At 41.1% G+C, this 26,603-nt stretch overlaps 1 protein-coding gene across 1 annotated transcript in view; it reads right to left on the bottom strand.

The window, feature by feature from the left end:
• Nucleotides 1-26,104, bottom strand: part of obscnb (obscurin, cytoskeletal calmodulin and titin-interacting RhoGEF b) — a 52,993-nt gene extending 26,889 nt beyond the window's left edge. The window contains exons 1-36 of the mRNA XM_070918133.1: nt 25,018-26,104; nt 22,700-22,969; nt 22,226-22,486; nt 21,589-21,894; nt 21,218-21,484; nt 20,910-21,016; nt 20,180-20,348; nt 19,736-20,011; nt 19,366-19,647; nt 18,707-18,988; nt 17,906-18,187; nt 16,035-16,316; nt 15,537-15,812; nt 15,172-15,444; nt 14,804-15,070; nt 14,440-14,709; nt 14,077-14,343; nt 13,628-13,894; nt 13,424-13,536; nt 13,184-13,337; nt 12,922-13,083; nt 12,713-12,817; nt 11,551-11,817; nt 10,528-10,797; nt 10,125-10,391; nt 9,736-10,002; nt 9,192-9,458; nt 8,824-9,093; nt 8,461-8,730; nt 7,961-8,227; nt 6,100-6,366; nt 5,602-5,868; nt 5,103-5,369; nt 4,604-4,870; nt 4,105-4,371; nt 2,236-2,283 (exon numbers count right to left, since the gene is read on the bottom strand). Of these exons, the coding sequence (XP_070774234.1) occupies nt 2,236-2,283; nt 4,105-4,371; nt 4,604-4,870; nt 5,103-5,369; nt 5,602-5,868; nt 6,100-6,366; nt 7,961-8,227; nt 8,461-8,730; nt 8,824-9,093; nt 9,192-9,458; nt 9,736-10,002; nt 10,125-10,391; nt 10,528-10,797; nt 11,551-11,817; nt 12,713-12,817; nt 12,922-13,083; nt 13,184-13,337; nt 13,424-13,536; nt 13,628-13,894; nt 14,077-14,343; nt 14,440-14,709; nt 14,804-15,070; nt 15,172-15,444; nt 15,537-15,812; nt 16,035-16,316; nt 17,906-18,187; nt 18,707-18,988; nt 19,366-19,647; nt 19,736-20,011; nt 20,180-20,348; nt 20,910-21,016; nt 21,218-21,484; nt 21,589-21,894; nt 22,226-22,486; nt 22,700-22,969; nt 25,018-26,104 (9,553 nt within the window). The remainder of the gene's footprint in view (nt 1-2,235; nt 2,284-4,104; nt 4,372-4,603; nt 4,871-5,102; nt 5,370-5,601; nt 5,869-6,099; nt 6,367-7,960; nt 8,228-8,460; nt 8,731-8,823; nt 9,094-9,191; nt 9,459-9,735; nt 10,003-10,124; nt 10,392-10,527; nt 10,798-11,550; nt 11,818-12,712; nt 12,818-12,921; nt 13,084-13,183; nt 13,338-13,423; nt 13,537-13,627; nt 13,895-14,076; nt 14,344-14,439; nt 14,710-14,803; nt 15,071-15,171; nt 15,445-15,536; nt 15,813-16,034; nt 16,317-17,905; nt 18,188-18,706; nt 18,989-19,365; nt 19,648-19,735; nt 20,012-20,179; nt 20,349-20,909; nt 21,017-21,217; nt 21,485-21,588; nt 21,895-22,225; nt 22,487-22,699; nt 22,970-25,017) is intronic.
• Between the last annotated feature and the right edge of the window lie 499 nt (nt 26,105-26,603).

Genomic DNA, 26,603 nt, shown 5'->3' on the forward strand with positions numbered 1-26,603 from the left:
ATTAATACAACATCCAATATAATTCAACATTTTTCATTATTTATATTTTGTTCATTTCCCACCCCTTATAGCACCGAAAACAAGCTACAGCCAAACATACAACATGCTTGATACACCATAGAAAGTAGGAAACATCAGTAGAGGTAGAACAATGCAACGCAAAGACTTAGCGGGATGAGGCACAATGAAGAAGCAATAAAGAGCTAAAATCTTTGCATACCTTCTACTTTCTCTTTGGTCCCCTGCCTCTGTGTATCTTGTTTTGCAGCTATTCCAGCAGCAGTCTTTTCAACTTGGAGAAAACACAACATTAAGCTCACAATCTTACAGTGATTGAGTTCTACAACCTGAAGACAACAGCCAGCCGTAGAGCCAGTAAAGCACACATACACACAAATGACCCAGCACACCCTGTCTACTGTCGCCTGTTTATAACTTGGCACACTGACAAGAGTCCTTATGTTAGATTAAACATGTTCATGTCGATACAGTAAGTGTCAAAATGAGGGAAAGCAATATCTGTGAGAACGGAAAGCAATCAAAATCAATAAAGCTACATACAAAACAATGAAAGCTTCTTTCTCCTCTCACACATCATTATCAATGACCCAACACACAGCAACAATCCAATACAGTACTGCCAAAGTTCCATAAAGACATAGCATCAAAATGTTCAGAACTGGAGTAAACAAACAACTCGACAAAGGACAGTGTTTGCCACAAAATGAAATTGACAGAACAGCACGAGGGCGAACAAGAAAAACACAAGCCATCTTCTTCATATATTTTACGCATTCACCAGGCAACATAACCTACAGCACAGACAGTAAATCCAAACTGAGATGCCTACTCCCTCCACATTTTACAGTCCTTCTTTCTTGTTAAGCATGTTTTTCGACAAGCTTTCAGTTACATCTAGAATAAAACAAATGACGACCATGCTTACAGTATTGACAGATGTCACAATATCAGACAACAGCCATGAAAACATGTGTCTCATTACCTTCACCTCCCACTCTGGGCTCTCGCGAATCTTTCTGAATCTCCTGTTTGAGGAGCTGCTGTTTAGGAGTCTGTCCAGTAGTTGGCAGTGTCACAGCTATGAAATTGAAGACAACATAGGACCCTCAATTTGAAATTGCCTTAGGGTAGCTCTAGCTACATGTAATAACAGCTGATGGAAACAAAGACATGTCTCTATACCAATATGTCAGCCTCCATGCAACAAAGTAACCCAGAGACCAATGAAATCCACAGATGTTGAGACTGAAACACAGATTTTTTTTTTTACAATAGAAGCACAAGCCCCAAAAAAGACACAGATCATGACATTTAACCACATTTACCAGCAGGCAGATGAAACAGTGCAGGTTAGCTAAAAAAATATAAAGGTTGGGCAAGCAAAGCAATTCCTTGAAGCAACAAGACACAATGTAAGCCAATTCATAACCCAACAAGTTTCTTTCTGATAACACCAGTCGGCAGCCAAGACAAGGAGTGACAGTGTACAGTACCGTGTGTTTCTCATTTATTCTTAACATAGCGATGCATTGCACACACTGATTAATTACAAATGTGCATGGGCTAAATAACTGAGCAAAGCTAATAATCTTCAGAGAATTACCTTCTACTGTCTCATTTATCTCTTGCCTCTTGTGCTGGGCTTTAGCAGCTGTGAATGGAGCTTCGGGCGTCTTGGCTGAAATGCAAATATGATATGGACATAGAAATGCTACATAAAGTATACTGGCAGCAACCAGTGACATTGCCAGACCTGCAGTATTTAATATGGCCACCTGAGCACAGCCTGTATAACTGCCACAAATTCAAAGACCTTCAGTCTTCTCAAACTACGCACATATAATGCAAGGGCAATGAATCATGCCACGCACAAGTGAATTATGCACATGTAAACTCCTATAAACTTTGTATTTTTAAATGAGCTGGTTATGTTACATATGCTGCAATACAACACTGAGGAAAAAGACCCACATAAAAACTGCAAAACACAATCTTACTATAAGACATTTGATACAGCAGAGGCACACAAAACTGTAACCTAAACAATCTGGTAAACTAGAAAGAAATAACGCCACAAGAACACATCCATCATAACATATACAAGCCAAAAAGAACAGGCCCAATTTAAGGGCAGGCTGCACATGGCAACACAAAGGCCATTATCAAGATGGACAGATGACATAAAACCAGCACATTGACATCTTCCTTCCATACCTTCCATTGTTTCTTTGGTCTCCTGCCTCTTAGATTCCAGTTTAGTAGCTGAAGGAGGAGCTGACAGCTTCACAGCTGAGAGGAAACAATCTGAATTCAGAATGCTGTAACATACTTGATCATCTACTATATCTACTCTATCACCAGATAAAATGGCTCACAACTTGTAAATTCAAACAATTTCAGAAATCAGCAAGAACCATGAAACACAGCTGATAACTACAATACAACATGGGCAACTATCAGTTCACTTGTCTAATTAAATAGACAACAACAGTTTATGGACCAGCATACATACATTACCAATGGTCAACACTTCCACCAAGAAAAAAAACATGACATAAGACACACAAAAGAGCAGCAACAAGCAAGGTCTGCACTGTGTGGTGTGAAAAAATAATCTTGTTTTGTAATCTCAACTGGACAGTAAAAAAAATAAAAAGTAAAACGTGATGACAAGTCTTCTAAAGAAAAGATCAAAATTCAAACTCTGTATCAAAGCACAGAGCACACTGCAAAAAAGCGATCCAGGCAAAGACATCCAACCTATTGATCCACCACAATGTGAAGGTATCATCTGATGAATCTAATGTTAGACACACACAACAAACGCTGACATTTTATGAGCCAGCAAACAAAAACAAGACAACAAAAAACAAAGGGACAGTGACAGAAATTTCATAGAAAAAGCAAGTAACACAAGTGCTTCAGTCAAGACAAAAGTGTAATACAAATATTCGTCCTATCAATGCAACATACATTTTTAAAGTAGTCTGTGATTAAATGTGAACAATAAATCTCCTGCAGTGACAAAGAATAAAAAATGTGTTACACCATAAAATGTATTTTTCTAAATTACAAAGACACGTCTTAATACACGGTAGAGGTTTAAATCACAAATCCTCCTACCGTTGATCTTGAGGCTGGCTGTGGTCTTCTGGTCCCCACACACACAGCTGTAGTCTCCGCTGTCTTCTGGCAACACTTTGTTGATCAGGAGTTCATTCACAGAGGCCTTCTGCTTCATCTGGTACTTTTCTCCAGACTTCAGGACCTGTGTTCCCTTCTTCCACTCAACAGGGACTCCAGGTTTAGAGATCTCACAACGCAGAGTAATGTCGGCGCCCTCCTCAGCCTCCTGGCTCTCCAGCTTCTGTTTGAAGGTCACTGGTTTGGCTGAGCATTTATTAGTTGGTTAGTAACCAGTTGCATGCCATGACATAAAATATAAAGTACATATAAAAGAAAAGAAAAGAAAAAACTGAACACTGAGAAGTCAGAAATGTCAAAATATGTACATATAAAATGTTGCTCTAAACAGTTTTTAAAAAACGTTACTCAGACTGACTCATTGAAAATCCTCTTCCTACCCTTAATGTTGAGGCTAGCTGTGGTCTTCTGGTCTCCACACACACAGCTGTAGTCTCCGCTGTCTTCTGGCAACACTTTGTTTATCAGGAGTTCATTCACAGAGGCCTTCTGCTTCATCTGGTTCTTTTCTCCAGACTTCAGGACCTGTGTTCCCTTCTTCCACTCAACAGGGACTCCAGGTTTAGAGATCTCACAACGCAGAGTAATGTCGGCTCCCTCCTCAGCCTCCTGGCTCTCCAGCTTCTGTTTGAAGGTCACTGGTTGGGCTGAGTATTTATTAGTTGGTTAGCATTCAGTGGCATGCCATGACATAAAATATACATATATATAAAACAAACAAAAGACAAACACAGACCATAAAAAACAGACAATTTGGAATCCATGATGACAAGCGGACTCCAAAAGAAACATGTCTAAATATGTACATATAAAAAGCTGTGCTGTACAATTGAAAAAAAAATGTTACTCGGACCGACTCATTGAAAATCCTCTTCCTACCCTTAATGTTGAGGCTGGCTGTGGTCTTCTGGTCTCCACACACACAGCTGTAGTCTCCACTGTCTTCTGGCAACACTTTGTTGATCAGGAGTTCATTCACAGAGGCCTTCTGCTTCATCTGGTACTTTTCTCCAGACTTCAGGACCTGTGTTCCTTTCTTCCACTCAACAGGGACTCCAGGTTTAGAGATCTCACAACGCAGAGTAATGTCGGCTCCCTCCTCAGCCTCCTGGCTCTCCAGCTTCTGTTTGAAGGTCACTGGTTGGGCTGAGTATTTATTAGTTGATTAGCATTCAGTGGCATGCCATGACATAAAATATACATATATATAAAACAAACAAAAGACAAATGCAGAGCACAAAAAACAGATAATTTGCAATCCATGATGACAAGCGGACTCCAATAGAAACATGTCTAAATATGTACATATAAAAAGCTGTTCTGTGCAATTTTTTAAAAAATGTTACTCGGACCGACTTTTTGAAAATCCTCTTCCTACCCTTAATGTTGAGGCTGGCTGTGGTCTTCTGGTCTCCACACACACAGCTGTAGTCTCCACTGTCTTCTGGCAACACTTTGTTGATCAGGAGTTCATTCACAGAGGCCTTCTGCTTCATCTGGTACTTTTCTCCAGACTTCAGGACCTGTGTTCCCTTCTTCCACTCAACAGGGACTCCAGGTTTAGAGATCTCACAACGCAGAGTAATGTCGGCTCCCTCCTCAGCCTCCTGGCTCTCCAGCTTCTGTTTGAAGGTCACTGGTTGGGCTGAGTATTTATTAGTTGGTTAGCATTCAGTGGCATGCCATGACATAAAATATACATATATATAAAACAAACAAAAGACAAACACAGACCATAAAAAACAGACAATTTGGAATCCATGATGACAAGCGGACTCCAAAAGAAACATGTCTAAATATGTACATATAAAAAGCTGTGCTGTACAATTGAAAAAAAAATGTTACTCGGACCGACTCATTGAAAATCCTCTTCCTACCCTTAATGTTGAGGCTGGCTGTGGTCTTCTGGTCTCCACACACACAGCTGTAGTCTCCACTGTCTTCTGGCAACACTTTGTTGATCAGGAGTTCATTCACAGAGGCCTTCTGCTTCATCTGGTACTTTTCTCCAGACTTCAGGACCTGTGTTCCTTTCTTCCACTCAACAGGGACTCCAGGTTTAGAGATCTCACAACGCAGAGTAATGTCGGCTCCCTCCTCAGCCTCCTGGCTCTCCAGCTTCTGTTTGAAGGTCACTGGTTGGGCTGAGTATTTATTAGTTGATTAGCATTCAGTGGCATGCCATGACATAAAATATACATATATATAAAACAAACAAAAGACAAATGCAGAGCACAAAAAACAGATAATTTGCAATCCATGATGACAAGCGGACTCCAATAGAAACATGTCTAAATATGTACATATAAAAAGCTGTTCTGTGCAATTTTTTAAAAAATGTTACTCGGACCGACTTTTTGAAAATCCTCTTCCTACCCTTAATGTTGAGGCTGGCTGTGGTCTTCTGGTCTCCACACACACAGCTGTAGTCTCCACTGTCTTCTGGCAACACTTTGTTGATCAGGAGTTCATTCACAGAGGCCTTCTGCTTCATCTGGTACTTTTCTCCAGACTTCAGGACCTGTGTTCCCTTCTTCCACTCAACAGGGACTCCAGGTTTAGAGATCTCACAACGCAGAGTAATGTCGGCTCCCTCCTCAGCCTCCTGGTTTTCCAGCTTCTGTTTGAAGGTCACTGGTTGGGCTGAGCATTTATTAGTTGGTTAGCATTCAGTGGCATGCCATGACATAAAATATACATATATATAAAACAAACAAAAGACAAACACAAACCATAAAAAACAGACAATTTGGAATCCATGATGACAAGCGGACTCCAAAAGAAACATGTCTAAATATGTACATATAAAAAGCTGTGCTGTACAATTTAAAAAAAATGTTACTCGGACCGACTCATTGAAAATCCTCTTCCTACCCTTAACATTGAGGCTGGCTGTGGTCTTCTGGTCTCCACACAGACAGCTGTAGTCTCCACTGTCTTCTGGCAACACTTTGTTGATCAGGAGTTCATTCACTGAGGACTTCTGCTTCATCTGGTACTTTTCTCCAGACTTCAGGACCTGTGTTCCCTTCTTCCACTCAACAGCGACTCCGGGTTCAGAGAGCTCACAACACAGAGTAACGTCGGCTCCCTCCTCAACCTCCTGGCTCTCCAGCTTCTGTTTGAAGGTCGGCGGCAATGCTGTACAACCAAGTTTTCATTACTTGTCAAAATTACAAGAAATAAATAGTTTAACAAAGGTTTTAACAAAACTAAGAAGGCAACAGAAGTGGAACTCCGCTTGGAAATACAACATACACACTTTTCCAAAACTTCGAAAGGAAAAAGACTTCATGAATCCATACCATTGACTTTCACAGTTGCAGATGTCTTCTGGTCCCCACACATGCAAGAATACTCTCCACTATCTTCAACCTTCAAATTCTTAATCTGAAGCTCACAAGAAGCCTCCTCCTGCTTCATCTGATACTTCTCTCCAGCTTTGAGAATTTCAGAGCCTTTCTTCCACTGAACATCGGCCACAGGTTTTGATAACTTGCAGCAAAGTGTCACAGTCTCCCCTTGCTTCTTCTCCTGGTTGTTGAGTTTCTCTTTAAAACTGGCAGGCAGGGCTAAAATAAAATGAACAATGGCTTGATTATATAAAACAGACTGTTGCATTTTGTTGGGTTGTGATGGAGGATGGAAAATGGATTAGAGGCGAAGATGATGCGTGAGTTGTCATGCTCCAGTCGTCCAATGTTAACCTTTGGAATCCAAAAATGATTCCAACAGCTGGGCTGATGTTCCTTTTGATGAAGGTTTAGGTACAACAGTGCACTTTATCTAAAAACAAAACTCAAAGAAAACAAAACTCATTATGATACTACAGAATGAAATTCTTTTTGAAAGCACAAAGGTTACCAACAAAGGAAACATTCATTTATGCAGCGCGCAGTCCTTGCATAACAAGACAATGTATTTGGGAAGAGGTCACTTTGAAACATTTGCACATGCTGATGGATGTCATTCACAATTTGTGGATGTGCAAACGGTCTCTCAATCATACAAACCCCAAGACAAAGAGGATATAATAGTGCCAAACAATGCAAAATACTGAAAACACATTTCTTTTAGGAAAATACAAAAGATTTAGTAACAATTCAATCTAATCTATGGTTCTTTTGACAAATCTACACTGTAAGTAGATTTGTGCGTGACAGTGGGCGGAGTCAGTTACCTTTGACGACAAGGGACGCGTATACTTTCTGATCCCCAGCGACCACAGAGATGGTGCCCGAGTCCCTGGGAGTCAGCTCTCTTACAGTAAGAGAATGGTAACCCCCCTCTAAAACGTGCATATCATTGAGGGTGCTTGGCTGCAGCGGGGTATAATCTAAGCACCACTGCACATGAGGCAGATCAGTAGGACTGACACGACAAACAAATGTAGCAGATTCCCCTTCAAAACAGTTAACATCCTGTGGTTTTTCCACTATGACCACCAACTGGCCTTTAAAGCAAAACCAAACCAAACTGTGAGTCAAGTCAACACGGCATTCATCCCACTGACCTCAAAAGCCTTGCAAAATACATTAACAGTGGAATTGTCTCAGTTTTTTAAAACAGGATAAAAATAGCTAGCAGCTAAGTAATAATTATTTACCAGTAATTATCATCTTCCACACAATACCCTTAATATTCAAATAACTTTAAACAGATTTCATAAAGATAATCAGCTCTGCAAGACAAAGACTTACCCCAAATTTCTATGAATACATACTTAAGTTCTTACCGTTGACTGTCAACTTTGCCATGCTCTTGGCAGTGCCCACGTCACAAGTGTAGATATCGGTGTCTTTCTCCTCCAGGTTTTTGATGGTGAGAGTTAAGACCCCCTCCCTATAGGACATCTCATATCGACCTCCAGCCTTGAGCTCTGTGTGACCTTTAAGCCATATCACAGCAGATGGGGTTTGCGCAGTCTCACAATGCAAGGTCACTGAGCTCTTCTCCTCTGCTTGGCTGTCCTTCAGTGCTTTAGTGAATTTATGGATTGGCTCTGTAAAAAGAAAATAACAGTTTACAGTTTCAGGCACAGTATGAAAATTGTAGGATATATCTATGGTTTCAGAACATGAGATTATCCCAGAAGTGGTTCTATACTTGTATTATTGATTAGCTTTTCACCACAATCTCTAAATAAGTCTCTTCAATACTCTAATGCTGTCAAACATGAAGAGTGCAGTAACATGGAAGTAGGTAAATATGTATTATAAATATGTGTTGTCTTACCCTTGATTTCCAGCTTGGCTTTAGTGGTTGCACCTCCAACAACTTCACAACTGTACTCTCCAGAGTCTTGAGCAGAAACATTATGGATGGTCAGCTTCATGACTTTATCCTCTTGGCTAATGTCATACTTCTGGCTCTTTCTGATGACTATGCCTTCCTTGGCCCACTTTACTGTGGAGCTAGCCTGTGTCACCTCACAGGTAAATACAGCAACTTCCCCTTGAAGAGCACTGACACTCTGTAGTCCTTTCAACACAGAAGAAGCTTTGCCTGCAACAAGGATTGATAACGTGTTTATTTTAATACCTTCTCATATTTGTATTATTTTGTCTGGGCCTTCTAAAAAATAGATATATAGCTTACCTTCAACTGTTAATGTTGTTTTGGAGTTCAGGTCTTTAATGTTGAAGACCACCTCTCCAGCATCAGCAGGAGTGACATCCTTGATGGTCAGCATGTACTTGCGCCCTTTACAGGTGACTTTGAAGCGGCCGCCATTTGTAACAGTTTGGCCATTAAGAGTCCAAGAACACTTGTCTGTGCTCTCACGAGATAAGATGCACTCAAAGCTACATGTCTCTCCCTCATTCACCTCAGCTGACTTCAGCCATTTGGTAATTCCAATGCCAATCTCTAAATTTGGGACAGAGAGCATGTCAGTGACGATGGCAAACAGCATATGTATGAAGGCTAACACTGAAAAACTGCGTATCTCAAACAGCAGTACCAACCTCTTACAGTGACCTTTGCTTTAGAAATCTCAGTTCCAAGATCACAAGTATACTCTCCAGCATCGTCTTTGGTGACGTCCTTGATGATCAGTCCCAAAGACTTGCCTGTGTGAAGGAGCTCATACTTTGGTCCAGCCTTCAAGACTTTGCCTTCTTTTCTCCATGTGGGAGAAACCCTGGGCTTGGACGCCTCACACGCCAGAGTTATCATGCCTTTCTCCTCTCCGATGACATCATCTAGAGACTTGAGGAACACAGCACGCTTCTCTGGAGGGGAATTGAGAAAGTAAAGAATGACTGAAGGATATATTGTGTTCTCACCTTTTGGGTGGACTAGGGTAAGCCACATTGACAGCATATCTAAAGAGTTGATTTTCAGGGCACAGTTTCAAGGTATGGTATGGGCTAGGGGAGAAATGTGATTCATGACCAAATGCTTCAATTAGTGTATGTAGCTGCGACGTCTGATTTCCTGCCATAACCTTATATTCATATAGTAATCTATTTTTGTGTGCTTGTAAACATAGTGCACGACAGTTCTTACCTTTGACCTTAAGTGTCACAGACTCTTTAACCTTGCAGACTTGAAAGGTGATAGTCCCCCCATCTTGAGGTGCCAAGTTCTTCAGTGTGAGCTTGTGAACCTTCCCTTCATGAGTGATGGTGTTGACTTCATTGGTGAAGAGCACCTTGTCCTTCAGAAGCCACTGCACCTCTTCATCTGCATAGTTAATCTCACATGTGAACACTGCATCGTTGTCTTCATCAACCTCTGTGTCAGCCAAGTGCTTGGTGATCTTGATTTCACGCACTGGACAAAAGAAACAAGACTTTAGTCCTAAACCATCATAAAACAGCTATTTTATGTGATGGTTTTAAAAAGAAAATTCACCCTTGCTGTATGTGTGTGATATTCAAAGGTCCATACTGTACCTTCAACAGTAAGTGTGCCTTTGGTCTCAGCAGGTCCAGACTGGCAGCAGTACTCTCCACTGTCTTCCTCAGTCAACCTTTGAATGGTAAGTTGAGCCCTTGTAACATCTTGCTTAATGTTATACTTATCTGACGCTGCCAGAGGTACCCGACCTTTGAACCAATTAACCTCTTTAGGTGAGGCTGAGAATTTGCAGGTGAGTATGGCTGAGCTTTTCTCCTTTGCCTTCACATCTTTGATGGGCTCAGCAATCTCAAGTGGACGCTCTAAATGTGAGGAACAGTATGTGATTAAACTCTGAATAATGAACTGATTAATGCTGGATATATTTACTTTCAACAGTATCACAGTACACAAGTTATTGTGGACAATTGCCATACAAACCTGATTCAACATATTTACCTTTAACTGTGAGCTGGGCTAAAGATTTGCTCTTCCCAGCTGTAAACTGCACAGGGCCTGTCATCGATGCTTTGGTCTTTTTGAAAGTGAGGCGGTGCAGAGTGCCCTCTTTCTCCATCTCAACATCAGCACTCTCCTGCACAGCAACTCCATTCAGAGTCCATATAGGGGGTTTCACCAGTTCCATACTGATTTCAACTTCAAAAACAGCTGCAAAGGGTTCTGTCACTTCTACTGAACTAAGCTCCCGCACAATGCTGATGGACTGCTCTGGAGGGGTGATGAAAAGAGAATGGTTTAGTTAGAAGTCAATGATATGATTCCATAAAATAAAAGTAATGTTTATTTATAGTAGAGGACCATTCCAATGGTTTAGCCTTTTTAAAGACACAAATCAAATCGCAAATCCCATATACTTTACACTTCTTCGGGGAGTTTTACCTCAGTCGAGGGTCTAAGTACAGAGGGTGTTGTATGCTGTACAGACTGTAAAGCCCCTTGAGGCAAATTGTGATTTGTGATATTGGGCTATATAAATAAAATTGACTTGACATTACAGTAAAGTCCATGGTCGAAGAATAGGCCTTTTTCACAGATATGGATTTGGATATATCACAGTAGAAAAAGTATAGGTGTAAATAATACATTTAATGATGGCTGAATTCAATTTAGATGGCTCATATATTTCCCACCAAACTTCAACCTGATCAGAATGACTGAAAACACCTGTGGGTACTTCACCTGCCCTGGTAATACAGTTTTGTTTATTTCTTTCTTGCACAAATAATTTGGAATACTAATTAGTATGTTAATTAATTTAGTAGGTCAGACTTGTTCAGACACAAATAGATAAATAGACAGACACATAGTTACATAGACAGATACCTCATTGACTAGGAGTCTGATGGCTTGTTTTGTGTAAATACTTTGAGTATGTACACATTTATCCAGGCATATACATAAACAAGTGATAAGCCTGACACTAAGCTTACAATCAACCTTTGCCGTCTTCCATCACGTTACCTTCCACGAGTAGTTTACAGGACGTCTTGTCATCAGTGGCGTCACAGGTATACGTGTCTTCGTCCCCGGATTCCACATCGTTAATGGTGAGTTTTCGGTACACATCTTCACTTTTGATCTCGTACTTCTTGCCGGGTTTGATCTCCATCTTGTTCTTGTACCACTTCACGTTTGCACTGGCACGTGACACTTGGCATTCAAGATGACCACGATGCTTATACATCGCTATCTTATCCCTGAGTCTCTTCACAAACTTGACAGGCAGCTCTACAATAACAATAACATTGAATCAATGAAAACTATCATGTATGGCAAAGAGGAAGATTAAAGGCTGTTAATGCAGAGGCCTTGCCAAAGCCCTTGCCTAAGAGCACTATAGGAGAGGCAGTGTTCATAATTGAATTATGTTATAGCCAAAGCAAATGGGGCTAATATGTAAAGGAACATTAACGCATTTGATGTCACTTCCAACATTTTTTGCAAAAGCTAAAACAGTTAGCAAGAATCTTGTGAAGACACTACATTAAATAGAGCAAGTTATGGTCAACAGCAAAGTATGCTAATCTGTCACAGAATATGTGCCTCTAACACAATTTTGACTTTTTATTTCTCATACTTCTGGACTTAAAAGACTCCAGAATGTCCAAAATTACTGGACCAATTACACCTTCTCTATAGACCACTGCAGACACTCAACCAAAGAAAGCTATGATAAAACCCCTTGAAAGTAATCCTAAACCTCACCTAGTTGTGTTTCCTATGCCATCAGGCCTCAATGAGGCAAAACAATGTACATGCAAGTTGCAACTGGATTTTCTATCTCACCAGTATCGCCAGAATGATGCATTGTGTTTACTCTTTTAGGAAGACAACATTTCATCTAACTTCAGTGAGTTAATGTTGCGGTCAGCTTATAAAATGACTCAGGATTTTTTGGTTTGAATGCAAACATGATGATTGTTTGTCATTCAGAAGAAAATAAGGTTTAAGATGTGCAGAGGTATTTCATTATTTGCAACTTCCTAACAGCTTTTGTCTTAATGATGATAGAAATAATCCATTTGCAACCACATCTGAACATTGTAACATTATGGTTAGCTAATCCATGCAACAATACACAGTATTTACTGTACATTTCAGCACATAACACAGACTTATTTACCTTTCACTTTAAGTTTTGCAGTTGAAGAGGCCTTCTCAGCTGTGAACTTAATCTCACCCATATCGTCTGGGGTAACAGACTTAAACAGCAGCACATAGGTTCTGCCTGGAATAAGAATTATCATTATTAGTGACAGGTAAATCCTATAACAGTGCATGAATATACAGGTCGTGGCATCACATTGGTTTACTAATTTCTTGAGACCTTACCCTCTTGTCTCATCTTGATGTTGTCACCGACTTTGAGTTTGCTACTTCCTTTGTACCACTGGTAGTCCACTTCATCATGTGAGACTTCACAGACAAATGTAGCACTCTCCTTCTCCATCACCTCCACATCCTCCAGCTTCTTAACAATCTTAACATCTCTGGCTGCAGGGAAGATATTTTTAAATATATTTCTATATATTAAAAATTGTTATACAGTACCCTAAATAATGGTACCTGACTGATTAGGGTGCTTGATAATTACCATGAACAGTGAGCTTGGCAGAGGTGTTATCATCAGTAGTGCGACAGATGTAAGTGCCTGCATCTTCAGGGGTGCACTTGTTGATGACCAAAGAGCGCTTTCTGCCCAAGGAATGGATTCCAAAGTTCTTCCCTGGTTTCAATTCCATATCATCCTGCAGATTAATCATTTTTTCAAAATGTTACATATGCACTTTACACTTTTTAAATCTTATCATTTCACTCTGCAATAATTTCTCACCTTGAACCATTTAACATCTGCATTTGTTCTGGACACTTCACATTCAAACATAACCTTGTCCTTCTCAGGAACACTGGTATCCATAATGGGCTTGGAGATCATAGCAGGAGGTTCTGTAGAATCAACACGTTGGTCACAAATGTGACGAGACTATGACTCTCGTGGCAGAATAGGTGCTGTACAACAACAGAGGTTTGGCCTTACCTGTGACTATCAGTTTGCCAGAACTATGTACTCCTTCTGCTTGGAAGGCAATAGTACCTGCATCCTCCCTCTTGAGGTTGGACAACGTTAAAGCATGCTTCTTTCCCAGAGCTGTGATACGGCAGTTCGCCCCTGACTTTAACTTGGCTCCATCCCTGGTCCAGAAGCCTTCAACATCAGCCTGGCTGAGTTCTACCTCAAGAGTTGCTGTCTCTGTCTCATGTGCCTTTGTTTCTGTTAGGCCCTTTATTACCTGGATCTTCTTCACTGAAGGGAGGAGGAGCAAAATGTTTGAGTTTTAACATGCAAGCAAGGTTTCCTAGCTTGTAACTCAAAATGTATATCCAAACACACATTACTAAAGAATGACATTCTCTTTCTAGGGTTAGGATATTTACTTGCATACTGTATATTATATCTTAAAAAATGTAGTTGTGGATCAGTCTTACTCTCCACATTGAGTTTGGCCTGGGTTTTGTCATCCAAAGTTTCACAGGAGTAGATGCCCCGGTCAGCATAAGCCACACTCTTGAAGATCAGAGCCTGCTTAGCTCTGTCTACCCAGATCTCCATGTTTCCTGCAGACTGCAGCACCACGCTGTTCTTCATCCACCTCACTTCATCTGATGGCTTACTGAGCTCCACTTCCAGCTTCACTTCACTCTGCTCCTCCACTGTCACGTTTTCTAGCTTTTTCTTAAATGTCACAGGCTCATCTAATTGGGGCGCAAATAAATGTCAAAGTTAATGAGGAAATTTAATTACTTAACATACTTAAAACAGCTATCTTAATGAGAAATGCATTTTCTTACGTTGCACTTGTAGGGTAGCCTTGCAGCTTTTGCCTTCTGCGTCGACACTAATCTCTCCAGCATCTTTTTGGGTGACAGAGGTGATGGTGAGCGAGTAACTGTTGCCACCATGTTCAGTCTTATACTTGGGCCCAGCAGTGATGGGAATACTGTTGTGGAACCATTTAACACTGACATCCGCAGGGCTGACAGCGCACTTGAAAATGGCGTCTTTTCCCTCCATTGCAGCCACATTGTTCAGTTTGGTGGTCAGCCTCACTAGTCTGGGTGCTGAAACAAACAAGTCAAATCAAATGAAGCAGACTGATATGAAAGAAAAAGTTTCTCCCGTGAAATTTTTGAGTTTAATTAAATGATTGATTACCCTTTGAGGAGACCTTAGCAGAGGTCTTGTCATTTCTACATTCACAGCTGTATTCTCCTTCATCTTCTTTAGTCATGCCAGTCACAGTGAGAACCCGCTTAGCACCATCTGTCCTGACACAGTACCTGCCTCCAGGTTTAATCTCACGACCACCATGCTGCCAAACAACATCCCCTGAGGCTTGATTTAGTTCACACACCAGGCTAAGTGTACCTCCCAACTCCACTGCAGCAGGTTTCAAAGGGACAACAAACGTCAAAGCTGAATCTGAAATGAAAACATGGGAGTTAGACATCAATACAAAATCTGGCATCCAAAAAGGTCAATACAGCAATTATCAAAATGTCATAAACAATTCTATGACGTGCCTTTAACTTGAACTTTGAACTCCAGTTTGTCGTCAGCAGTGTGACAGGAGTATGATCCACTGTCTTTGGATTCGGTGGATTTTACTATCAGGGTACGAGAAAGGCCATCTTTTTTCATTTCATACTTGCTGCCCTCCTTGAGCTCCACACCATCTCTAAACCACTTCACGCTACCACTCTCTGCGGTCAGCTCTGTGGTTAAAACAATGTTTTCACTTGCTTGAACAATACATGTATCCTTGACAAGCTTCTTCTGGAACTTGACAGCTGCATCTAAAGAGAAGGAAGAAGGAAGCCTTTCAGTGCTTTGTGCAGAGAATTATCAATCTTGTGGCAAAATCAATTTTATTTGAAACATATTTCACCTGTCATCTGCAGCTTGAATACCAACTTCTCTGTTCCGGCCTCACATGTGTACTCTCCAGCATCTTTTTTCTCCATTTTTTCTATCACCAGCTCACGACTCTTGCCCTTTGTCTCCATGTGGACTGCTTTGCTGGAAGTCAGCAGCTTGCCATCCTTGTACCACTTCACCTGTGTCTTGGAATCAGACACCTCACAGCTCAGGGTGGCCTTCTGCGAGAGAGTAGCTTTCACCTCCTTCTGGACCAACTCCTTGTTAGAGAAGCCAGCTGGGGCTTCTGCAGAGCAATGAAAAATGTGATGTAAACAAATGCCATCATATCAGTCAACCAGAAATGTATAGACACAGCCAAAACCTTTCAGCCACAATGAACAGAATTAATGATTGAATGCAAACAAGGAGGACACAATAGAAAAATAAACACGAATGCCGCAAAACAAATAAGGCAAATTCAATTCACATTTGCAAACTCTCTGAAATACTAGTGACATCCTCCTACCTGCCACCTGTATCTTGAAAGCCAGCTTTTCTGTCCCAGCCTCGCAGGTGTACTCTCCAGTATCCTTCTTCTCCACGCTGTCAATCACCAGCTGGCGGCTCTTGCCCTTCGACTCTGCATGGATTGTCTTGCTGGAAGTCAGCAGCTTGCCATCCTTGTACCATTTCACCTCTGTCTTGGTGTCAGCTACCTCACAGCTCAGAGTGGCCTTCTGGGAGAGAGTGGCTTTCACCTCCTTCTGGATTGAATCCTTGTTGGAGAAGGCTGACTTGAGTTGGACCTCTGCAAAAGTAATAATGGAGAATGTCACAGCATCGCCCCCCCTTTATTTTGTAACAACTCATTAAAACATTGTGAAACTACTGTTTCAGTATGATACAGGCCTAAATATAACCAGGAAAATTGCTTGTAACATCAACAAGTATGAAATAAAGTGGAGAAATGTGCAGCCAAGAGCAGCAAACCGTACTGTGTAGTTACATTAAAAAAAAGAAAAAAACAATGCAAATATTTGTGATACCAACATACTACAACATTCAACATTCAATCCCGAATAGCAGTTAAGCGAAACAAAAAATTAAAATCCTCCACTGTAGCTATTTTTGGTCTTTGGACATTCAACCTTAAACAAAATAAACACAAATCACATATTGTATACTATTTATTCCCTTTGATTCCTCATACCTGTCACCTGTACTTTAAATGCCAATTTTTCAATTCCGACTACACAAATGTACTCTCCAACATCTTTCTTCTCTATGCTGTCGATCACCAGTTGACGAATCTTTTCCTTTGATTCCATGTGAACTGCTCTGCTGGCGATCAGCAGCTTGCCATCCTTGTACCATTTCACCTCTGCCTTGTTATCAACTACCTCACAGCTCAGGGTGGCTTTCTGGGAGAGAGTAGCTTTCAGTTCCCTCTGGACAGACTCTTCATTGAGGAAAGCAGATTTAGCCTGGACTTCTGTAGAAGAAACTGTAAAGGAGTGTGGTGGCAGTACAATTACCCGTACAAAAAAGGGACTTGACTCCACAGCACAGACACCGATTTGGATTTACTGGAAAAAGGCAACCAAACCTCACAGATGCAGTGCACAGAGCAATAAGCTCTATTAAAGCATGTCAAATCCAGGAAGACACAACATTGCACTTTTCAGTCATTAAGCAAAAGAAAACTGGGAAAATCTGCCAGTTGCCATGGAGATCCACAATGAATACATCACAAACAACTCATTCAGAAAGAAAAAGACCAAATCTGTGAACAGGAACTGACATACAACAGGACCACATGACCACATGACCCCAGAGCTGTCTCAGCAAACAAGTGCTACAAGAAATCAAACCATGAAGCTCAGTAGTGCATACAAGAGACAAAGCCCCAAAATATTCACATAATTGTCATCTAGTCTAATAACATTAGACTCCAAGTCAATATTGGACTATAGGCCTAGATGTTTGAGCAAAGCATGTAAAATATCTCATAACTGAAGCAACCAACGATGCAGCCAAAATTCATCGTGACATTTACAATCACAAATCAGAGGAGACCACAGACTCAAACAGAAAACAGAAGATATCAACCAGTTTCACACAGTAAATAAATTGTACATTTCTTTATTAAAAAAAGCAAGCATAAGATTTAGTCTGATGACTTGAGCATAAAAAATGTTCTTTTACAAATTTCCAAATTTCGAAAGATTTTTGTTTACTAGGCTTTATATTTTATTTTCATGTTTATTACAATGCAATTGCCCTTGTATGAGACAGTCATTAAAACTGTGATTTAACTAAAATGTATCTAGGCTTTATGTTTTACATGCTATGCCATCAAAATAAAAGTAAGTAAATTGAGTTCTGCATTCTCCTTACCTTCCACATGTATTTTAAAGACCAGCTTCTCAGTCCCAGCCTCACAGATGTATTCTCCAGCATCCTTCTTCTCCACGCTGTCGATCACCAGCTGGCGGCTCTTGGCCTTCGACTCTGCATGGATTGTCTTGCTGGAAGTAAGAAGCTTGCCATCCTTGTACCATTTCACCTCTGTCTTGGTATCAGCTACCTCACAGCTCAGAGTGGCTTTCTGGGAGAGAGTGGCTTTCACCTCCTTCTGGATGGACTCCTTGTTAGAGAATGCAGGCTGGACCTGTGTGTCTGTGGAGGAGACCATGAATGTGGATGACCAAAACTTTTTCCCTGTCCATTTTATATTATACATTAACACTTGCATCAGTCAACAGAAATACTGTAAGCCAAATCAGTCCTTGTCCCTACCTGCCACCTGGAGTTTGAAGGCTGACTTCTCAGTCCCAGCTTCACAGATGTACTCTCCAGTATCCCTCTTCTCCACACTGTCGATCACGAGCTGGCGACTTTTACCCTTTGACTCTGCATGTATTGTCTTGGTGGTTGTCAGCAGTTTGCCATCCTTGTACCATTTCACCTCTGTCTTGGAATCAGAAACCTCCCAGCTCAGAGTGGCTTTCTGGGAGAGAGAGGCTTTCACCTCCTTCTGGACCAACTCCTTCTGGACCGACTCCTTCTTGGAGATGGCTGACTGGGCCTCTGATGGAGGAGGCAAGACAGGGAAAATATCAGATGCTATTCATTCAAAGCTTATTAATAAGCACCCAATAAGTAATATTATTATGTTGAAAATCCCCCCTCCCTTACCTGCCACATGCATCTTAAAAGCCAGCTTCTCTGTCCCAGCCTCGCAGGTGTACTCTCCAGCATCCTTCTTCTCCACGCTGTCGATCACCAGCTGGCGGCTCTTGCCCTTTGACTCTGCATGGATTGTCTTGCTGGAAGTCAGCAGCTTGCCATCCTTGTACCATTTCACCTCTGTCTTGGTATCAGCTACCTCACAGCTCAGAGTGGCCTTCTGGGAGAGAGTGGCTTTCACCTCCTTCTGGATTGAATCCTTGTTGGAGAAGGCTGACTTGAGTTGGACCTCTGCAAAAGTAATAATGGAAAATGTCACAACATTGCCGCCGCTTTATTTTAAAACAACTCATTAAAACATTGTGAAACTACTGTTTCAGTATGATACAGGCCTAAATATAACCAGGAAAATTGCTTGTAACATCAACAAAGATGTTCTGGACGGACTCCTTGTTGAAGAAAGCTGACTGGGCGTCTGAGGCCAACGTCAATGAGAAATACAGTGTTGTTATGAGCACTGTGTAAGATAAGTAATGACTCCAAACCCTTAATTCAAATTATATTTATCACATAGCTCACAGATACCCAGACAGAATCTATATTAATAATGTAAAACTGAAAATATTTGTTAAATTCTATATATCAATTAACCAATCGAGCAGTCCTACCTGACACAAATATCTTGAAGACCAGCTTATCCCCTCCTGCTTCGCATGTATACTCTCCAGCATCGCTCTTCTCCACCTTTTCAATCACCAGCTGACGAGTATTGCCTTTTACTTCTGAGTATATTGTCCTACTGGATACCAACAACTTGCCATCTTTATACCATTTCACCTCTGTCTTGCTATCCGAAACATTGCAACTAAGAGTGGCTTTCTGGGAGAGAGTAGCTTTCACCTCCTTCTGGACCGACTCTTTGTTGGAGAAGGCAGCTACAGCTTGAGTTTCTGAGAAACAAAATATGGTAAATAAATGTATATCTGTGATTTGCAGTCAAGTGTTGAATAGTACTACAAAAGCATCATACAGTCTTACCTTTTATCTTGACCTGGAATGTGACTTTGTCTGCTGCTGTCTCACAGGAGTAATGTCCTTCGTCACTTTTCTTGGCATTCTTGATGATGAGCTTCCTTTGAGTCCCTTTGGAGATGATGGTAACTCTTTGGTCCTCAGTGATCTCCACTTTATCTTTCCTCCATACGACGGCCGCATTGGCAGGAGACACCTCACAGCTCAGCTCAAGATCTCCTTTAAGGGACGATGTCAAACCCATGGGACCTCTAGCTTTGTTCAGAAACTTGGCAGGTTCATCTTACAGAAAAAAAGATGCAAATTGAGTCATGACTATTTAATTAATTATATGTCAACTTATTTGTTTTCATGCAAATAAATACCCGTGTTACCAAATTAGAGAGTAGATTGTTGACTTTGCTCTGCTATAAGTTAAACTGTAAAACTGTACTTTTTTCATGAGCACACCTTTTAGAGCGAGTTGCAGGGACATTTTGTCATCAGCTAAAACACACTCGTAGATGCCCACATCTTCCTCTGTAACATTGTGTACCATCAGGATCCTCTTGCGGTCGATGATCACATATTCATACTTCTTTCCCACCTTCACCTCTCGCCCATTCCTCATCCAAACCACCTGAAGAAACAAACACAGAACAGATCGCCAAAATAGATGCGATAAAGTAAGCGATAGGGATAAAAGAGTACTTGAATGTTCAACTCAAGTAGAACTACTGTTACTTCAGTATTACCAAGTAGGAGTACCTGTGTTGACAAGTACTCAAATACTGTGTCTCCTTTGAAGACTCTTCTTGGTAACAGCAACACGAAACACGAAATGTGGCTAACTGATTGTATTCATTTCCATATGAATATGCCCTACCAGCTTCAACTACAATACATCAATTCAGGCCAAAGTGATGACTATCTTTTCTTTCTCAAAGACTGTCTTACAATGGAAAGGAGGGTCAAAGCTAACTTAAATGGAACATCCTTCCAATGTCCTTCTACCATTTCTAAAGGTAGTGGAATATAATGCTTCAGACTTATAATAACACAGGAAAAATCTACTCACTAGCTTAACTTATAGCGCCTTTACATTTTCCATCCCTGCAGACTTGTAAAGTTAAAGGTACATCAAAAGAATATTTGAAAGCTAAAAGTTAAACCGGAAATGATGTATGATCCCATAACAAACCTGTGCATCATAATCCGACACCTCAGCAGTCAGCTGAGCAGTGTCTTGGGCACTACGGGTTATCACCTCCAGCAGATCTGACTTGTTGGTGAACCTGACAGAAGGAACTAAAAATACAGTTGTCAGGTAAGAAAGCATTATTGATTTGCTTCTGACAGAAAAAATTATAGTAAATACCAGTGGACTTCAATTAAAAACAAGGCTAAGAAAGAATCTACAAAGTTTTAATACAGAAAAGCAAATGTACGATGTACTAATATATTAATATGATATAGGGCATTTTCTTTTAAATGGCTATGAGTGCTTACCCTTCACAGACAGGATGCAACTGCTTTGCGAGCCTCCGCCCACAAACTTGACTTCAGCCCCGTTCATCTCCATGGTCATGACACGGATGAGCAGAGTGTGTGTGTTCTTGGACCTGGTGATGAGGTAGTCGGCTCCACTGCGCAGGAGGCGGCCATTTAGAGACCAGAAGCCAGAACAAACAGCAGACAGCTCCACAGAGATAGAAAACTCCTCACCAGTGATTGCAACACTGTTCATCAGGCCTTTCTTGATTTCAGCAATGGGTTCTGGAGACAACAGGCAAGCCAGACATGAGAAAATAACACTTGAATGCATACAACAACAGCACATAGCCATGACTGACAAACGTCATAGAAACATCAGCTCTTACCAAGGTAGAAGCTTCCAGGCACCTCCAGGTGGGGACTCTGGCCAAAGTCATTCATAGCAGAGATACGAAACTGGTAGCTGGCTTCTTCAGTGAAGCTGCAGATGGTGATCTCTGTAGAAAGAATGGTTTCTCCAGCATTGCACCTCTGCCATGTCTGAGTGCCAACCTTCCTCCTCTCCACAATGTAGCCTTTGATGGGCACAGGGCGGTCGCTGTCAGGAGGAGACCATTGAATGGTGATGGATGAATCAGTCTTGCTCTGCACCACAGCATCGACTGGGGGATCGGGAGGATGCTTCCTTGCAGCTAGAGCAGAAAGAGTGATGATCATGCTGTTTATATGAGCAGATTAGCATTCACCAATTGTATTGAATGGTTTTACTTTCCTTGTTGCCAATAATTTTTGTCAGTTATGATAATATTTTATTCTAACCCATTAAATGTTTCATATTTTGCTTGAATCTATGCATGTGCTAGATTGTTGGGGTTTGCTGTAGAGAATATTAAAATAATAAAAAGAATGATAAAGAAAAATGCAAGACAATTAAGATAATTACAAAAAAGTACAGTATGAAGTCTGTTTAGATTAGTTTCATGTTTTGTAATGCAATACATTTGGCCCAGGTGTCATCCTCACCAGTGACAGAGAATCGAGTGGAAGTCTTGCAGTCTCCAGCCACAAAGGCCACTTCTCCTGAGTCTTCTGCCTGGCAATCTCTGATTGTGAGGGTGTACTGTCTGAGCACGCAGGCAATAGAAATACGGGAATCTTCCTTCAGCTTCTCGCCATTGCGGGTCCAGTAGGCATCCGGGCAGGGATGCTCCAGCTCCACACAGAAGATGACAGTGTCACTGACAGGAACTACTGTCCTCCGGGGAAGCTTCTTAGTAATGTTGCCTGGGATATGAGAGGAAGTAGACGTTACATAAAGAAACGCATTCAGTAGCATAGTAGACACACTGACAAGAGAAATTCCAAGGTGTATGCAGTAGATTCATTCTGTACAATTTCACAACTTTTAGGAGTATTTCACATTAATTACTCTTGATAATGGCAATGCTTGCACATATTTAACAACAAATAAAGACATAAAAAAAGTCTCAACCATACCCAGGACAGTGAGCTCAGCCACAGTACGACTGCCCTCTTTCATCTCGCAGATATAAACACCATCGTCGTTGGTGGTGACGTTGTGTATGGTGAGACAACGCAGTGTGCCTTCCTGCTCCATGCGATATTTGGTACTTTGCTCCAGCCGCGTTTCCTCCATGAACCAGTTGGCCTGGGTGGCACTAAGAGGCACCTCGCACATCAGCATGGCTGACATTTTCTCCTGTACTTCCACGTCCTGCAGCTTCCTCCTGAATGGCACCTTAGGCTCTGATACAAGGAAAAGTAACAGAACACAACCTTGTTGAGGGTTTTGCATATGTCAGTCCATCAACTACAAATGGCAGCTTATAGGCTACTTTGCGATACTGTCAACAATTTTAGAAGCTTTCTAAATTGATTTTCCCATGATCTTAATTGTAGTTCAGGCTAGGGCAATACTAAAGTCAAGTTTGAGAAACTTGCTTGAGAAATAATATATCGCTTTGGACACGTAATCTGTCTTATTTTGAGAATTTTATTCAACGTTTTCAATAGTCAAAAGTTCTAAACTGACATGTGTGCATAACCTTTAGATTACATTTATTACAATATAACAAGTGATTTAAAAGCCTTTTGTTAGTCAACTGTGAAACCTTGGTTGTTGAAGCTAAGGTGCAATAGTTAAACTATCGTTGTCTCAATGGTGGGAAATCAATAAAAAAAAACACGCTGTATGCCCTAGGAAATGCTCGTAACTCGTAAAAGTTAATGAGCTAAAATATGCAAAATGCTGTCTGCTTAATACCTGTAACAATAATGTCAAAAAATGTTACTGAAAATGTTTCACATTTACGTGACTTTGTTTAATGTGAACCAAAGGTTTCAACGTGTTTACTACACCCACTGTTTCAATGGAGGTTGCAGAGTACATCTTGTACGTTTCCCCTAGATCTCAGTTTTCTTACTGCACTCTGCACCTCAAATGAGGGTTTCAGTTTCAAACAGTATCCATATCCATACTTTGGATCTGAGCCAGCAGTTTTAACTTTGGGAATCAAGTGTTGAAACATGTGGAACTCCCCTTTGAATTATGGGATGAAGTCCACTGGGTTGAGTAAATAACTCAAAGCGTCTATGTTTACAATGTTTCCTCTAATGTACATTCTAAAGGACAAGTGACACTGTAACTGTATTTGTTGTTGCCATTTCTCTTCTATTTATTGTATTTTTTCTTTTTTTCAGGGCTGTATTTTGTGTATTTATTGGAAAATTGATAAATGGTTTATTTTCCATTACAAACTTTCCCTTTAAATCCAGCAAACTAACAAACTGCAAGGAAGGCATCAGAAGTATCCATTTTCCTGCACCAACAATAAACAGGCACATCAGAGGCACAGCCTTCATTAGCGGACTGAATGGAGATTAACAACCGACATAAATCTTCAACTCTACTATTTCATCCCTTGGGATAATTTCTTCTCAAGGGAAGTCACACTAGTAGTGGTGCCAATATGCTCCTGTAAGTGAGTGACCATCTTAGCAACTGTGAACTACTCATCACCAGCAGAAAATAGATGCAACACAACACCCTCCCGCAGAGGATGAGCCAGAATTCAACCTTGTTGTGAAAAGCCAAACACATTTTGAGAGGTTTAAATGAGGCTTTGGTATAGTGCTTTGGACAACACGTACAGTAGTGCAAATGCCAACAATGAGTTTATCCAACGAACATATAGCTTATTCCTCTGTGTCATATACCTCATTTTTATTGCTATTAAAAACACATAAATAAGCCATACTGCTGCACTGTGTGTAAGGTCCCTTCCTTCTTTGCGATGAAAATACAGTAGGCACTGTAGTTTATTTAGAGTAAATTACACATACACCATCCTGGTGTTATAAATACTCACTAGAGCACCAAATGTGTCAAAATAGTCCCAAACAAATGACTATTTACTCCTGTTTGAGTAATGCTTCTAAAAACTACAGTGCTCAGCTGTTTTAGGAAATTACTTAGCCTGTATAGTATATATTTGTGAGCCATTTTTAAAGATTTATTTCTTAAGTGGGAACAAATTGGGACAGACTAAGGGGGGACACCGGTTTTTATGGGATTTGTTAATATTAAGAAGAAATGCTGTAAATATGCTGTTGGACATAAAGTGGTCTAGAGTGACAGCCTCTATGATGTTACACATGCTGACAGAAGATGCATATAATTCATGCATATGACATGTCTCTAATGATAGCTTACTTGTAGAGAATTCTCTTAAATGTGTACATAAAATGTATCACTGTACTGTATGCAGCATTTTCTTAAGACAAGACCATCTTACCTTTGACTGTTACCAACACAGCACTGTAGGTCTGCCCAGCCATATTGGTTGCATTGCAGGTGTAGAGACCATTATCAGTCTGCTTGCAGTACAGGATCTTGAGGATGAAGTTCTCAGCTTGGTCCTCATAAATGACATGCCTGCGGCCCTCGCTGATGTTTGTTCCATCCTTCCTCCAGATAATGTGGGGTTTAGGGTGACCCGTCACAAAGCAACTGAGTTTGGCATGTTTGCCTTCAGTCACTGTGCAGGTACGGGTGAACACACCTTTGGGCAACTTTGCCAGCGCGGATGCCCTCAGCTCATGTTCCAGACTCAGAGAACTCAAACCATCCCTGATGTTGGCCTTGGAGGAGGAAGAAAAAGAGGAGCTGCTTTCTTCAGTGCGATAGATAGAGATATCCTTCTTCATTTCCTCTTTGCGCTTTTGTAGGTGAGAAAGGAGGGAGGTGTTCTTGTCTGCAGCCAGGTGGCGGGAATCCTGGGCATCAACAACAAGAGCTGCTGCAACATGAGCACGACCAACAGTGTTCTGGGCCCTGCAGGTGTAGGTGCCGCCGTCCAGGTTACGTACACTTTGGATCTTGACGGTGGTGCTGTCACTGTCAGAAACAATCTTGATACGGTTAGACTCCCCCAAGTAGCGCCCGTCTTTCTCCCAATCAAAGCTGGTTTCAGGGTAAGCTGCAACCCGGCAGTGGAAAACAACATCGCCTCCCAAACCTACACGTGTAGAGGTAGGCTTAACAATGAAAACAGGGGCCCTCTGAGCCATCTCTGTTGGCAGGGCCACTTTGAGGGTTACAGCAGCATAAGCTTCCCCAACACTGTTTTTGGCCCGGCACATGTACTGGCCACTGTCCTCCAGAGTTAAGTCATAGATGGTCAGGCGGTACACATCTCCATCATCCACGGTCTTGAAGCGCCCCCCAGATGTCAGCTTCAGCTTCTCCTTCTCCCAGGTAATCAGCGGGGTCGGGCTGCCCACGATAGTGCAGGTCAGGGTGGCATCCTTGCCTACACACACTGAGAATGCCTTTGGGCGGGTCAGAAACCTGGGGACTCCTCCAAACAAGTTTTGATCCATTGTTTGTTCCTGAAATCAAAGAAAATGTGAATATTACAATACAGTACCAGGCAGGGGCTTGTGAGAAAGAATATGTAGCATTGAACAAAACGTGTCACATTTGTGCTTATAAAGCAGGTGGTGTTTGACGTAGTTCCTATTAGCTACCAAATACCAAAATAATGTCAGTTACTAATTTGGGTACAATTATGAATAATGGTTACAACTGCAGTTTTATAATTGCATTTAATAAATGTTTAGGAAAAGCAAATACAATTTCTTCTGAACTGTAACAAATTAGAATACACATTCTGTATGTTCATACAAAGGTTGTGCCAGTGATTTTATATAACTTTCTGACCACACATTAAATTACACATAACTCCTGTCAAATGCAGCCAAACCATTGTGAAACGTGACAGTTTGTTAAGTGTAGTCTATAAATATGTTATGCTATGAAAATAGCCATAAAACCACGGTTCAGATCGGCATATTTATGGCTGGCAGTTAAGAGGCAGTC

Source organism: Enoplosus armatus, chromosome 14, assembly GCF_043641665.1.
Source record: "Enoplosus armatus isolate fEnoArm2 chromosome 14, fEnoArm2.hap1, whole genome shotgun sequence".
Lineage (NCBI taxonomy): Eukaryota > Metazoa > Chordata > Actinopteri > Centrarchiformes > Enoplosidae > Enoplosus > Enoplosus armatus.